The sequence below is a fragment of the Dermochelys coriacea genome, chromosome 5 (genome assembly GCF_009764565.3).
Source record: "Dermochelys coriacea isolate rDerCor1 chromosome 5, rDerCor1.pri.v4, whole genome shotgun sequence".
In the NCBI taxonomy this organism is placed as follows: Eukaryota; Metazoa; Chordata; order Testudines; family Dermochelyidae; genus Dermochelys; species Dermochelys coriacea.
In genome coordinates this window covers 35,481,000-35,496,559 of record NC_050072.1, presented here as the reverse complement: position 1 = coordinate 35,496,559, position 15,560 = coordinate 35,481,000, and the positions used below count along the sequence as shown (strand labels likewise).

General features: G+C 37.0%; 1 protein-coding gene across 3 annotated transcripts in view; it reads left to right on the top strand.

Moving 5' to 3' along the window:
* Window positions 1–15,560, top strand: part of DHX29 (DExH-box helicase 29) — a 37,220-nt gene that overhangs the window by 7,294 nt on the left and 14,366 nt on the right. For 2 of the 3 annotated variants that reach the window (XR_005292984.2, XM_038402021.2), the window contains exons 5-16: window positions 559–698; window positions 1,454–1,579; window positions 2,088–2,214; window positions 2,521–2,676; window positions 3,362–3,527; window positions 5,051–5,171; window positions 6,176–6,778; window positions 10,907–11,050; window positions 11,161–11,337; window positions 12,648–12,791; window positions 15,017–15,161; window positions 15,438–15,555. Coding sequence is in view for 2 of the 3 variants with exons in the window: in XM_038402021.2 (XP_038257949.1) it covers window positions 559–698; window positions 1,454–1,579; window positions 2,088–2,214; window positions 2,521–2,676; window positions 3,362–3,527; window positions 5,051–5,171; window positions 6,176–6,778; window positions 10,907–11,050; window positions 11,161–11,337; window positions 12,648–12,791; window positions 15,017–15,161; window positions 15,438–15,555 (2,167 nt within the window). In the remaining variant the exon portion in view is untranslated. Of the gene's footprint in view, window positions 1–558; window positions 699–1,453; window positions 1,580–2,087; window positions 2,215–2,520; window positions 2,677–3,361; window positions 3,528–5,050; window positions 5,172–6,175; window positions 6,779–10,906; window positions 11,051–11,160; window positions 11,338–12,647; window positions 12,792–15,016; window positions 15,162–15,437; window positions 15,556–15,560 lie in introns of those variants that run through there. The other variant, XM_043514393.1, reaches the window with a different exon arrangement.

The window sequence follows — 15,560 nt, the reverse complement described above, 5'->3', positions numbered from 1 at the left end:
CACTGCAGATAGCATGGAAGTATGTTCTTATTGTAGACTGAAGAAGCACTCTGCAGCAGAGAAATCTTAGCACCACAGTGTCCCTTAGAAGACTAAAAGGAAATTCATTAAATCATAAATATAGATAGAAAATCCCCAAGAGGGCCTCGTATTTTACAGTTGCCTTTAAAGATGGTTTGTTTTAATTTGACCCTATTGTACAAGAGCAATAGCAATCACTGTGATATGGGAGTGCAACATTGTAGTAACAGTTTATTTCAGTAGGATTAGTAGTAATTAGAACCAGGTGCTCCAGAGTTGCTACTTTTTCTAGCTGTGCTTCAGACTTTCTGCCTAACTTTGGGCACGTCATTTAATCTCTCTTTACCTCCATTTATGCATCTACAAAATAGGTATAATAAGCAGAAATCAGTATCTGCTCAGGTGAATATTAAGACCTGGGTTTGATTCAGTCCTACGTGATGTTTATTTCTTATTTTTTGTTTGCACCCAGTGCCATTGAAAGTATCTCCAGTTGTTTTTTTTTTCTGTTACTTGAAATTGCATTTTATTTTAAAGATGCATTACCTGAAGGATTCAGTCAGCAGTTTGAAGAAGAGCAACACAAACCTAGAGCAAAATTTCGTTCTCCTGTGCCATGGAGTGAAACTCCTCAGTTACCAAACAACAAAAAGAAGGAGGATGGCCCTGAAATAAAGGTAATTTAGAGGAATTATGGGAAGGAGTTTTCAATGATTAAACTCCCACTGACTTTAGTAGGAGCAGAGTTATGTCAACATAGAACATTATCAAAAATCCCATCCTGTGTGATCAGTAATTTAAAGTACATAAAAGGATTTCTATTCTCTAGAGTGGAGTGGTTGTAAAGATGTAACTTGAAGTTCAAAAAATGAAAGGTTTATGAAGTTTTGGTGGTAATATTTGACTTGCTGGAAAAAATACAAAGTCCCAATACCACTAAATCTCCTACTCTCCAGCCCCCACAACCCATTAATTCCATTTACCACTGCTGTATTCTATAGAACAACACATACACTGGACATAATTTTTATTGATTTGTGCCTAATAAGTTTGCTTCTGGTTGGAGTCCAGTACCTCAAGTTATTAAATCTTAATCAAGATTCCTCACATAACCCTCTCTCCCTTCGTTCCCTGTTCCCTCATAGTAGTTGTAAAACATTTATCTCGCCATCAAAAAGGCATGTATGTATGTGTGTGTATGCGTATGTATATGTATATGTGTGTGTGTGTATGTATGTATATGTGTGTGTGTGTGTGTGTGTGTATATATATATATATAGTGTGGTGTTTTGCAAGATCCAAGAAGCGTCTTCATTTTTTTAATTGTTTTGAATTTCAAGCAACATTTCTCAAATATTGACCAAAACAGCGATTAAATCTTTTTAGTTTCCATTACAATTATCTTTTTAATTGTGGCTGTTCTTTCTAATAGAGAGATACTGGGAAAGACAAACAGATGAGTATGAAGGAATGGATTCTACAGTATGCTGAGCAACAGAGTGATGATGAGAAAAGCGAGTCTGTGAAAAAATCAGAAGATGAGGAAAAGTTTGACCCTGTAAGACCGAGAGCAATTTGCATAGGAAGTCTTTCTTTCAAATGGCAGTTTTTATGTGCTATTTATCTGTAAACTCTGGCTCTATTGTATGTGTGTATTTCTTGAAAATCAAGGGCTGAATAACTGATTTAATCATTGTCTTAGTTTTTGTAGATTTGAGAGCATTGCATGCAGAAGGAGGAGGGTTTAAAAAAAACTTTCTAGAAGTAATGCTTCCTAAGTCATTCTTCCTTTTGTTTTTGTGTTGAATGCAAAACTTTCGGTGCATAGTGCTAGAAAGAGAGACTTAAACAAGTGGGATAACTGTTGTTTTCCATTCCCACCCTTAGCCTTTTATTTTTATTCATGAAATTAGAATTGTTCATTCTCTCGCAAAAGGATTTATTTTATATAAATATTGTGTTGGTGTGGACAGGGGTTTGGGAGGGAATATGCTTTATTATGTAGTGTGTAATTAATTTCACTTGCAAAATATCCGGGACATAACTAATGATCTTGTTTGGAACAGAATGAAAGATACTTGCATTTGGCTACAAAGCTTTTGGAAGCAAAGGAACAGGCAAGTTCCTCCAAGCAAGATAAAGACAAGCAAAGCCAGAAGGTGGCACAAGAAAAAATAAGAAGAATTCAGAATGGTATGGACATTCAAATTATCTGTACCTTTTAATAAACTTAAATTTTTAATTGTTCAGTCACAGATTTACCAGCAAAAGTATCAACTATTAGGAAAAATCTCCTTAAGATGATACCTTAAGTACCTTTTATCTGGTTTCACATCTCTGCATGAATTGCAGACCTTCATGAATTTCTTTTTGGTGTGATCCAAGATATCAAAAAATAATTGATTTTACTGGGTGCATTTCTGGCTGTCCAACCTGTCACGTTTTCAAAGGGTCAGTGATAAGCACATAAGAAAAAACAGTACCCGTTTCCTTTTGCAGAAATGGCAGCACTAGAAGAACATCCTGTGTTTAATCCAGCTATAAAAATTTCAAACCAACAACAAAATGAAAAGAAAAAATCTCCTTTGCCTCCTGAAGCTAATTTGAACCTGAACTTGCTTGAAAAATCTGGAGCTGCTGCAGAGGAAGAGAAGGGTATGTTTGAAATTAAGAACAATACAAACTTCATTTACTGTACTCCAATTAACTAAAGATTTGTAATGGCCCCTGTAATCTGTAATTGTGCATTCTTCTGTGTGGTCTGGGACACCAAACTCTGGATTACAGTGAAGATAGGATGAGCCAATTTAACTTTCCCGTTGGCTTTAAAAGCAATATATTTATTAATTTTAGCACAGCAGCTTTAAAGTTTTTTTTGTTTGTTTTGCCACTAATTGTCACTTATTAGTCATATTTGATTTGAATACATCTTTCTGCAGATGGAAAGCTAATGTGCTGATTCACTGCATCACCAAGTCAGACGTTGAAACTTTTGACTATTGTTTAAATATAGCAAGAAGAATGAGTGGTATCCTATACTGCTCCTGAACCACCAAAATCAAATCTAGTATTCTTTTTAAGAATTCTAGCAGTGTGCCAGATTTTCTATAATTAAGATTAAGTATAGATGTCGCCATACTGAACCAGTATTCTCTGTCTGATGGTAGCTAGTATCAGTACTTACTAAATATAAATGCAAATATAAATATAAAAAAAACTTTACTTTCTACTAAAAATGCCCAGGTCAAGAGGAAAATTACTTTGAGTTCATTCAAGAATTAAAGTTTGGAGCCTCCATGTGAACATCTGAAATAATGTAAATTTTGTTTTACCATTTCAGTGAAAAAGAGGGAGCCTCGAGATGTAAGGAATTTTGACTACACTGCTCGAAGTTGGACTGGTAAATCTCCTAAACAGTTTTTGATCGATTGGTGCAGGAAAAATTTCCCCAAGAGTCCAAATCCTTCTTTTGAAAAAGTTCCGGTGGGTAGATATTGGAAATGTAGGTATGTACTTCTAATAAAGCTGAATTTTCTACTGTTTCATTTAACTATTTAAATGGTAGCTGCTTCCATTTAATTGAATGACTCTAAACATACAAATTTAGAATTTGCTTTTTTGGGAATTTTTTTGACTGACGCAATTTTAATGAATTTTACACAAATCGGTGTCCCTGAATATGCATTTTTCACTGAAAAAAGTGTTGGTTGAAAAATTTTACCCAGCTTTAGATATGGTTAGCTTTCAGACAATATTTTGCAAGAATGCCCACGTTATCTAAGTACAGTAACTCCTCACTTAAAGTCGTCCAAGTTAATGTTGTTGCGTTGCCGATCAATTAGGGAACGTGTTCATTTAAAGTTGCGCAATGCTCCCTTATAATGTTGTTCGGCAGCTGCCTTGTCCACTGCTTGCAGAAAGAGCAGCCTGTTGGAGCTAACTGGTGGGGGCTTGGAACCAGGGAGGACCGGCAGCCCCCCATCAGCTCCCCGCTTCCCTAAGTTCCCTGTGTGGCAGCCACCCAACAGGCTGTCAATTGCCAGGCAGTTCAGCTGTCCTTTTTCCCCCCCCCCCCCCCTTACCTTCCCCCTGCTCCTTTACCCCATCAGGCCATCTCCTCTGTAGGGACATGACAGGGCTCAGGATGGAGGGAGCTTGCTGGCAGCAGCTGCTGTCTCAACTTGCTGATCTACTTAAGGCAGTGTGCTTAGATTGGTGTCACATACTTAAAGGGGCAATGCTGTCTCTCTCTCTCTCTCGCGCGCGCGCACATGGTGTGTATCTATGTTTGCCATGCTGTCTCCCCTCCCTCCATTCCTGCTGCCTTGTAGAGTGTGAGGCTACATTAACAACAATATGTTAACCCTCGAGCGCTCAACCAAGTGCTAGTTCATCATTTAGCAGTAAGGCATAACCTGTGAAATATCCCATACTCTTCCACCCTCTGACTTCACCACCTCAACCAAGCTTCTCAGTCATCATTGCTGTGTACAGTATTAAATTGTTTAAAACTTATAGTGAGGACAGGAGGGGTAGTCTTTTGTCTGGCGAAAAAAATGTCCCTGGAACCTAACCCCTCCTATTTACATTAATTCTTATGGGGAAATTGGATTAGCTGAACATAATTTTGCTTAAAGTAGCATTTTTCAGGAACATAACTACAATGTGAAGCCAGGAGTTGCTGTAAATGTTTGTTTCCAGAAGTAGGTCACTTTAAGTTTTTTATCAAAGATGCTTTGGGTCTACTTTGTTTTTTGAAAAAGCAAAACCAACAACCCTACAGGTCATTGCAATCTACTCTAGAGATCAGTTCCATAAAACAGTTACTACACTTTTCTTTGTTTTATGTTGAACCCTTAACTGTTAATGATTTTGTGTAATGTTCTCTGTCTGATAACTTTCAGTTTCCACTTATTTGAATGTTACATATAAAACAAAAATTGTAGGTTTAGTGCTGCATCTGACTAGTAAATAGAAATGTCTGTCTGAAATATGATTTTATAGAACTGTTTTTTTTCTATCTTTGAAGGGTTAGGGTTACCAAGTCAGTTGATGTAATGGCAGTGTGTCCTACAATTGTGACAGAGGATAGTATGCAAGCTCAGCATCTGGCTGCTACATTGGCTCTCTATCATTTAGTAAAAGGACAGGTAAGGTTTTCACTACACTAGATGCTTAGGATGGAATGTGTTTTCACATTAAGATTTTATTTTCTGACATGATATCCATATTCATCTTTTAAAAATCTGAATCAGTAAAGATTTTCTAAGCTCGAATTCTCCCTGTAAATTACACGTTCACTTGTCCTTACTGAAGGTGCCAAACATAATCATGTGAGGCCGTAACGTGTGGCAAGATTTCATGGTGTGTAATAGTTAAATATTGTAAAAAGTTAAAAACATTTTCTACCAGTTGCAGTACCCAGAGGTAGAAACAGATGCTCAACATGGTTACAAATATATAAACTTTCTCCCCCTCTTTACTTGTTGGACTTGCTCATTTAGAAAGAATTAGTGAGCTCTGGTATTTAAGTTGTTCTTTGGAATAGTTTTTGATAATGTGAGAAATTATCTTCTGTCTACTGTTCAGTAGTATTGTTGTCGAATAATAAAACAGCAATACTTCTGCATCAGAGTATAGAAGACTTAATATTTTCACTTAATCAAACAGTCAATTAGTTGACATATAATCCTTCTGACAATGTAAAAGCAAAAGGCGTTTAAATGTCCCTATTGTACATTTTTTAATATGGTCAGTTCAAAACTGATATTCCTTAAGTTTCATATATACTTTTTCCTTGTTTTTGTTTTTTATATATATCTTTATCCTAAATGTAGGATTTGGGAAAACTAATCATTCCTTAGCTGCAATCAAATACTAGCAACATATTTAAAGGAAGATTTTGAGGTCTCAAATAAAGTACCCAAACAGACTCTGTCTGTCATAAAAACTACCCAAACAGACTCTGAAGATAAGTGATTAAAATCTGCATCTATAGAGGAAGTTTTTAAGTATTTGGATCAGTGGTATAGTCTTTCATTTCTTAAAGATTTTTTTTAAGGTAACTTCTAGAATTTTTAAATTGATTTATAGGTGAAATGTCAGTTAAACCACAAAATAATACATATGGTCACTTTTTCTGATTTCTCTAAAGTCTGTCCATCAGTTGCTGCCTCCCCCATATCGAGATATTTGGTTAGAATGGAGTGAAACTGAAAAGAAAAAGGAAGAAGAAAGCAAGTTGGAAACTAACAAACCTCGTGATAATTTTATTTCTAAGTTATTAAACAAACTCAAACAGCAGCAGCAACAGCAGCAACCTGAAAACAAACCCAAAGTATCAGAAGATCCTGAGGACTCCTGGGAAAACTTAGTTTCCGAAGAGGACTTCAACAGACTCTCTCTTGAAACCACAAGCACAGATGATTTGGAACCTGTGAGGATCCTATTTAAAAAATTTCAAAGTTCCTGCAGATACCAGAGACTTTTAAAGGAGAGACAACAGTTACCTGTGTTTAAACACAGACATTCAATCATAGAAACTCTTAAAAAGCATAGAGTAGTTGTTGTAGCTGGAGAAACAGGCAGTGGCAAAAGTACCCAAGTGCCCCATTTCTTGTTGGAGGATTTGCTGCTAAATGTGGGGGGATCAAGTAAATGTAATATTGTCTGCACACAACCCCGAAGGATCTCAGCAGTGAGTCTGGCTACCAGAGTTTGTGAAGAAATGGGCTGTGAAACTGGACCTGGAGGAAGAGTAAGCTACTACTTGATTCATGGCTAACAGCTTAGACAACTGGTTTTATAGGAAATTTATTTTTCTGTACATATTGGAAGCAACATAATGTTTAGCATGATTTTACTTGGACCTCTTTCCTTTGCCTTAAAATGCATTTTCCTTTGCTTTTTGTTAAACACTGGATTACTAACAGGGCTGTCAAGCGATGAAAAAAATTAATTGCGATTAATCACGCTGTTCAACAATAATAGAAGACCATTTATTTAAATATTTTTGGATGTTTTCTACATTTTCAAATATATTGATTTCAATTACAACACAGAATACAATGCTCATTTTATATTTTTTATTACAAATATTTACACTGTAAAAAACAAAAGAAATAATAATTTTCAGTTCACTTAAAGTGAAGTATATAAGTACTGTAGTGCAATCTCTTTATCATGAAAGTTGAACTTACAAATGTAACATTATGTACAAAAAAAAACTGCATTTAAACATAAAACCATGTAAAACTTATAGCCTACAAGTCCAATCAGTCCGTTTCTTGTTCAGCCAATTGCTCAGACAAACAAGTTTGTTTACGTTTGCAGGAGATAATGTTGCCCGCTTCTTGTTCACAATGTCACATGGAAGTGAGAACAGGTGTTCTCATGGCACTGTTGTAGCTGGCATCGCAAGATATTTACATGCCAGATGCGCTGAAGATTCATACTTCATGCTTCAGCCACCATTCCAGAGGACATGCGTCTGTGCTGATGATGGTTTCTGCTTGATAATAATGTAAAGCAGTGCGGACTGATGCATGTTCAGTTTCATCATCCGATGCCACCAGCAGAAGGTTGACTTTCTTTTTTGGTGGTTCGGGTTCTATAGTTTCCTCATTGGAGTGTTGCTCTTTTAAGACTTCTGAAAGCATGTTCCACACCTCATCCCTCTCAGATTTTGGAAGGCACTTCAGATTCTTGAACCTTGGATATTGTGCTGTAGCTATCTTTAGAAATCTCAGAGTAATAACCTTCTTTGCGTTTTGTCAAATCTGCAGTGAAAGTGTACTTAAAAAGATAGTAATCATCCAAGACTACTATAACATGAAGTATAAGGAAAAATGCGTGTAAAATAGAGCCAGAGACGTACAATTCTCCCCCAAGGAGTTGTCACAAATTTAATTAATACATTTATTTTTTTAACGAGCATCAGCATGGAAGCATGTCCTCTGGAATGGTGGCCAAAGCGTGAAGGGGCATATGAATGTTTAGCATATCTGGCACATAAATAACTTGCAATGCCGGTTACAAAAGTGCCATGCAAATGTCTGTTCTCACTTTCTGGTGACACTGTAAATAAGAAGTGGACAGCATTATCTCCTGTAAATGTAAACAAACTTCTTTGTCTTAGCGATTTGCTGAATGAGTAGTAGGACTGAGTGGAGTTGTAGCTCTGAAGTTTTGCATTGTTTTTGAGTGCAGTTATGTAACAAAAAAATCGACATTTCTAAGTTACACTTTCCTGATAAAGAGATTGCATTACACTGCTTGTATGAGGTGAGCTGAAAAATACTGTTTCCTTGTTGTTTTTTACAGTGGAAATATTTCTAATAAAAAATAATATAAAGTGAGCAGTGTACACTTTGTATTCGGTGTTGTAATTGAAATCAATATATTTAAAAATGTAGAAAAAATCCCAAAATTTAATAAATTTCAATTGTATTATATTTAACAATGCAATGAAAACTGCAGTTAACCACGATTAATTTTTTAATCGTGTTTAATTTTTTTAGTTAATCGTGCAAGTTAGCTGCAATTAATCGAGAGCCCTACTAACTAATAATGAGCATATGTGAATTCTCTAAACACACTCCTGAACAAATGTTGGGGCACATATTCAAAACATGTACAAAATATAAAGTAGTCATATTATTTTGAAAGTAAATTTATTTACCCTTTCTGCATAGCTTGTTGACAAATTTTTGATTTTCACAATGAACAATGCCAAGACGACTACATTAACTCTGTTAATAGGGAAGAAGACAAATTTTAAAAATTGTTTTAACTTCAGAGTAAAGTTTGTTTTATGTACAGTACTTCTTTCTTACTATTTTTAGAACAAATGCAATACTCAAAGATAGAAATTTCTATCGGAAACAAAACTTTACACAATATCAATTTTCCTACAGAAATTATATTTTCAAGAAATTTCAGCATTCGTTATATGAGATGCAGGGAATAGCTTTCACAAGTGAATACTAATTATGGTTTTCTCAAATATTCTAATTTGTCCTGGAGTTAACCTGAGCCTTCCTTTGGATTTTATCTTCGTATCCTGGAATTTTTAATAACACAGCAGAAGTTACTCCATCCTTCTTCCAATAAGCTGCTTTTAAAAATTTACTTACCAAGGTCAAGTTAAAGTCTGTAACAGTCATTTATCAATTTGATTTGTATCAAAATACATCGGCAGTACTTTTAATTGAAGAATTTATTATTCTTATGGGACTATAACTTCAAACTTCAGACCTTTTGAAAGGCCCATTTAAACTATTGTTCTGGTTAAAATAAGCTTGTGGTCTTACATTCTGAATTCTATATCTTAAAAGTACTGGAAAACAAAGTAGAACTTTTTACAGTGGCTGTAGAAAATGAATGGCTATCATAAGTGAATAGATACCATGATAGGAATACAGTTTTTTATTTGTGAGGTAATTAATATGAAATGGATTTTTGAGGAGCTGTACCCCTTTTTGTTCTTTTGTATTTTTAATTGTGTACAGCCGAAATGCAAAATACTTGCCTGGATTAGCATCCTGTAACTTAGGTACTAATCTGAATCTCTTTTACTTCTTGGTTTTGGCTGTTTTGGAAATACCATCTATAGTATCACTGTTCTTCCACATTTTCGGTTTGGCTCAAATCATGTAATACTGAGAGGCAAGGCAAGATTAATGCAGGGGCTTTAAGGGTTGCAGCCCAAGGTCTTGGGCTAAGGGGGTCCCTGCAAAAATAAATCCATAATTTTATGAGATTCAGTGGTCACCAACCCTCGATTGACTGACTGATTCTGGAGCCTCTGCCAGTTGATTGTGATCTCCAGGCTGTGGCGCAGCAGGGCTCAGGTAGGCTGCCTGTATGCCATGCCCCACGCCACTCCTCTCTGCACACTGACCCACCCCCAGCACCGTCCCTGCAGCTCCCATTGGCCAGCTCCCAGCCAATGGGAGCATGGGGGTAGCACTTGCAGGCGCAGGCAGCGCACAGAGACACGCTGTCCCCTTCCCCCCAGGGCTGTGCAGAGACAAGGCCAGCTGCTTCCGGGAGTAGCGTGGGGATATGGCAGGCAGCCTGCCTGAGCCCTGCTGCCTGGCTGCCCGAAAGCCGCCTGTGGTAAGTGCCTCCTGGCCGGAACCTGCACCTCACACCTCCTGCCCCGGGTCAGAATCATCTGCACCAAGCTCCCTCCCAGAGCCGACCCCCCTCCTGCACCCAAACTCCCTCCCAGAAAGAAACTAATATAACAGCTGTTCTGAGGTAAGAAGTAGGCTCTTTTGAATTAACTATATTCTACATGTTTTAAGACTGAAATGTAACCACAGAATGACTTTGTTAATTAAAAGCAAGTTTAGTATAGGTTAATAGCCTCAATAGCATAATTGTGATCATTTTGTTTTAAATTAGGAAAAAGATATGTATACAGGGGCCCCACAAAATCTAATACCCCTGAGCCCACAGGAGAGTTAATTCAGCCCTGCTGAGAGGGTATCATGTTAGTGTGTGTGACGCTGATACAGTTGCACTGAAAAAATCATTGCCTTAGTTTCCCAATATGTGGGCTTTGTGAGGATTTATTAATTTGTCATAGTAAACTTTAAATATGAGCTATACACATGCTATTCTAATTGGCTTATTGGTAACTGTCAATGTACTTAACTTTCTAGTCCAGATCTCCCTTAATTTATACCAAGTAGAACTAATAATTGTGTCCAATTTTGTTTGGATTTGAAAAAAATCCACCATGCTATTTTACTAGTAGTTTATGCAGTGCCTGAAACCAGTGTTTAATTTTCATTTTAATCTTCATGTATCTGTGGTATATCTAGTATTTTAAACCACTATACACTTTTTAAATACTATCCTATAAATTGTTTTGTAGAATTCCTTGTGCGGATATCAAATCCGTATGGAATCCCGAACGGGAGAAGCTACTAGATTATTATACTGTACAACAGGAGTTCTGCTTCGGAAACTGCAGGATGACAGTCTTCTTTCAAATGTATCTCATGTTGTTGTAGATGAGGTTAGCATTCTCTTATTTCTATTTTGCTTTTGCACAATTGTATCTTTCATAGGAATTATTTTTATTTATACCTCCAGATTAATTCACTCTCTACATCTTTTTAATTCAAGGTTCATGAAAGAAGTGTCCAGTCTGATTTCTTGCTAATCATTCTGAAGGAGATCTTGCATAAACGTTCAGATCTGCATTTGATTTTAATGAGTGCTACTGTAGACAGTGAAAAGTTTTCCAGCTATTTCACCCACTGTCCCATTCTAAGGATTTCAGGAAGGAGTTACCCAGTTGAGGTAGGTAAATGTTTCTTTATATCTACCCACACAAATAAGCTCCAGTAATATGTCATCCAGTTGTATCTGCTACAGCAGCAAGAGAAGGTAGTCTTTCATCTGAATTTAAAACCATTTTAGCCCTTTTTATCTTTAAAAATCCTAAAATAGCTTCAGTGGTCCTAAGAACAGAACTCTGTACTTGGATTTACATCATTTTTCCCCTCTGACAATTCAGACCATCCACAGAAATTCTAAAACACCATTTTTATTGTTGTACATTATTTTTTTTAAAATGAAAATCAATTTTAAGTTGCTTCTGTTTCTGTGGCCCCGAGGCTTACCATTTTTCTTTGATGTGTTCTGTTGCGTTAGGCTCTGATTATGAGGAAAATGTGAGCATTTCAAAATCTCTCCTCTTACTATTCATCTTTCACCTTATAATTTTTTATCGAATACTTAGTAACTTTGAGATGCCAAGTAATGTTAAAGTGTGTGTGTGTGTGTGTGTGTGTGTGTGTGTGTGTGTGTGTGTGTGTGTGTAAAAAAATATGGAGTATTCTATGCACATCAATACTGACTGATATAGCTCTGTTGCTGAATTAAGTGGACCAGTCATCTAGTATTAAATGACCAACTAAATTTATCGGTTACTTGTTACTGTCTTCATTTTTATTTGTGGAAAAAAAAAAAGGTAAAATAACTAAAATGCTGCTTACAGGGTTTCTAATATACCACATACAGTACACTAAATGCACAGTCCATCACAATTTATTTTTGTGATCCAGCATTGTTAATGCTGTGATATGCAAGCACAAAGCTCTAATGCATCCTTTATGCTGCTTTGTTAATTTGGTTTACTGACTTGCTTGGTTTTTTAATACGCTCCTAAAGTAGTAGTAATGTGATTAACTTTCTGTTTTCATATAAATAATAAGAAAATAAGTGAAATGGGAAAGATCTCCTTGTGATTTTTTTTTTTTTTTCCACCCCACCTCACAGACCTTTGTGCTGCTGTTTGGGTCTGGGTGCAGAAGGGGGTTCCTTAGCACTGGTATAGATACTTAACAGCTGTATATTGCTGTATATTGCTTTGCCCTTTCAAAGGAAGGAGCAGAAAAAGGGAGTGGCATTATTTGCTCCTCAACATATAGTGCTACTCCATTTTTCTGCTGTTGAGCAACATATGGTTTACTGTAGAAGTTTGGATCTTCTTTCTTAGCTAGTGTTGTAGGAAATTCCCCTTTCAATCCTAAGAGTGTGTGCTTTAGAAAGACAAAAAGGATGTAGCTTTATTTTTTGTATTTATCCCTCTCAAAATAATTCTGTAGGTTTTCCACGTGGAAAATGTTATTGAGGAAATCGGTTATGTTCTGGAGAAGGACTCTGAATATTGTCAGAAGTTCATGGAGGAGGAGGAAGAAGAAATAACAATAAATGTTACTAGCAAAGGAGGAGGAATCACAAAGCATCAGGTAAAACAAGTATTTTCTGTTTGGACAGTCTTGTTTAAGAATGGCCATGCTGAGTCAGACCAACGGTCCATCAAGCCCAGTATACCTATCTTCCAACAGTGGCCAGTGCCAGATGCTTAAGGGAGCATGAACGGAACAGAGGAACTTATCAAGTGATCCATTCTCTGATGTCCAGACCCAGCTTCTGACAGTTGGAATTTTAGGGACATCCAGAGCATAGCGTTGTGTCCCTGCCCATCTTGGCTAATAGACACTGATGGACCTATCCTCCATGAACTTATCTAATCTTTTGTTGAACCCAGTTATGTTTTTGGCCTTCACAACACCCCATGGCAACGAGTTCCACATGTTGACTGCATTAGGTGAAGAAGTACTTTCTTTTAAACCTGCTGCCTATTAATTCCTTAGGATGATCCCCAGTTCTTGTATTATGTGACTAGGTAAATAACCCTTGCTGAGTCACCTTTCTCCACAACATTCATGATTTTATAGACCTCTATCGTATCCCTCCTCAGTCAACTCTTCTCTAAGTCCCAACGTTTTTAATCTCTCTTTGTATAGAAGCTGTTCCATATCCCTGATGATTTTTGTTACCCTTCTCTGCACCTTTTCCTATTCTAATATATCTTTTTGAGATGAGGTGTCCAGAACTGTGCACAGTATTCAAGGTTTGGTATACCATGAATTTGTGGAAGTAGTAGTATATTTTCAGTACTTTCTCTTTTTTTTTTTTTTTTTTCCCCTTTTTGACAGCAGATCCATTTTCACAATGGTATCAAATCGTTATCACAATTAATACAATACTAATTTAGCTATATACAATTATATTTCCAATGGTTATGCAACCATATATTCAGCAACTTACTGAGTCATCAACTGTGTGTGTTCTGGTGGCTTCATCAACAATTATTTGTGGCTGCCCTGCTGTTACTACATTTTTTAATTTTGATTCCCAGTTAAATTGTACCTTCAATATCTTGTGCACACTCCCAACTCTTGATGCATTTAAGGAAAGACTGGGCAAGCTCTTAAATATACTCAGGAACAATTCTGCTTAGTTATGAAGATAAACTAAGGAGAGGGGACAGAGGAAAAGTGGTGTCCCTCTTCCAAGCTGCTTCCTGCCATTTGGGATCCCAAAATAAGACACCTGCTTAGTGGACTATCTAAATGTAAAAAATATTATATCACATGTTCTGCTCCCCACTCCAAGATTGGCTCTCCCTAACTGTGACTCGTATGTCTTGCAGGTCTCTGTGGAACTAGTTTCCCTTGATGGGGCTTAGATGCCCTTCTGGGCTTCACTCCTCCCCACTGGCTAGTTGGCTGTATATTGTATGAGAAAGGGAGGCGAATAAGTGGTAGCACTCTCCTGAGCACCACCCAGTCACTGCCCAAAATGAGACACTGCAGTAGGTAGGAAGATTTTCATATATTATGATTGTCCCTCTCCTTTCTGAATGCTTTGATTAGGAGTTAAATAGTTGACATTTGGTGGCACTTAAATTATCATTAGACTTAAGAATTCTCACGTTATTGAGATAGGTAGGGGCAGCTCACATTTCCAAGCCCTAAGTCAGGGCTTGTCTACGCTTTAAAATGCTACAGCGGCTGTGGTGTTTATAGTGCTACTACCTACACTGATGGGAGGGGTTCTCTGTTGATGTAGATAATCCATCTCCCCAAGAGATGGTAGGTAAATTGATGGAAGAATTCTTCTGTCAACCTAGCACTGTTTACACTGGGACTTAGGTTGGCTTAACAACACCACTCGGAGTGTGGCTTTTTCACACCCTGACCGACATAGCTGAACCAATCTAATTTTCTAGTGTAGACCAGAGCTCAGACAAGCATGACTGCCTCAGTTTACATTCAGTTCACATTTTAATGGTTTCTCTTGCAGCCATATGGGCTAGAGACTTGCTTGTTACTTTTTTAAATTTAAAGCACAGGTTCTGGACCACAGGTTAACAGCCTCAAAAACAAAAAATACCAGCTTGCCAGGCCTTTGTGAGATCGTCCAGTATGAGCAGCAGGGATGGACAAGATGGAACTAGTGGAACTTTTTTTATTATTATAAAATGGACTATATGATGTCCATTTTGTACATATTTTGCCTTACAAGACAATGAAGCTAAAACACTTAAAGGGCATAAATGTCTACGTTCTCCTCTCTTGCCTTCCTCTTGCATAGAGTTAATGTTACCAAATTCTTTCCCTTTTAGGAATATGTCCCACTTCAGTCTGGTTCAGGTGTTGATTTGGATCCTTACTATCAGACGTATAGCAATCGTACACGGCAAGCAATCTTCTACATGAATCCCTACAAGATCAACCTTGACCTTCTCTTGGAATTGCTTGCCTTCTTAGGTACTTTATCACTTCCTAAAATGTTTGTGGATTTTTAAAAATTCTTTCAATGATAACTTTCCTCAGATTTTGGGACTCTGCTTTCATGGATTTCTTATTGTTTACTAATGATGCTTAGTACTATAAAGATATTTGATTTCATTCCTATTCATGATGCTTCCCAGAAAGGGACCAGCTCAGCAATCATAGAATAGTATCTCCTATTTCAAACAGGGAAAGGTTGAATAGGATTTTTTTCTAGCTTTTTAACCAGGTTTCTATATTGTATCCCTACAGATAAAAGTCCACAGTTCAGAAACATAGATGGTGCTGTATTGATCTTTTTACCAGGGCTTGCTCACATCCAGCAGTTATATGATCTCATTTCATCTGACCGAAGGTTTACAAGGGACAGGTAAT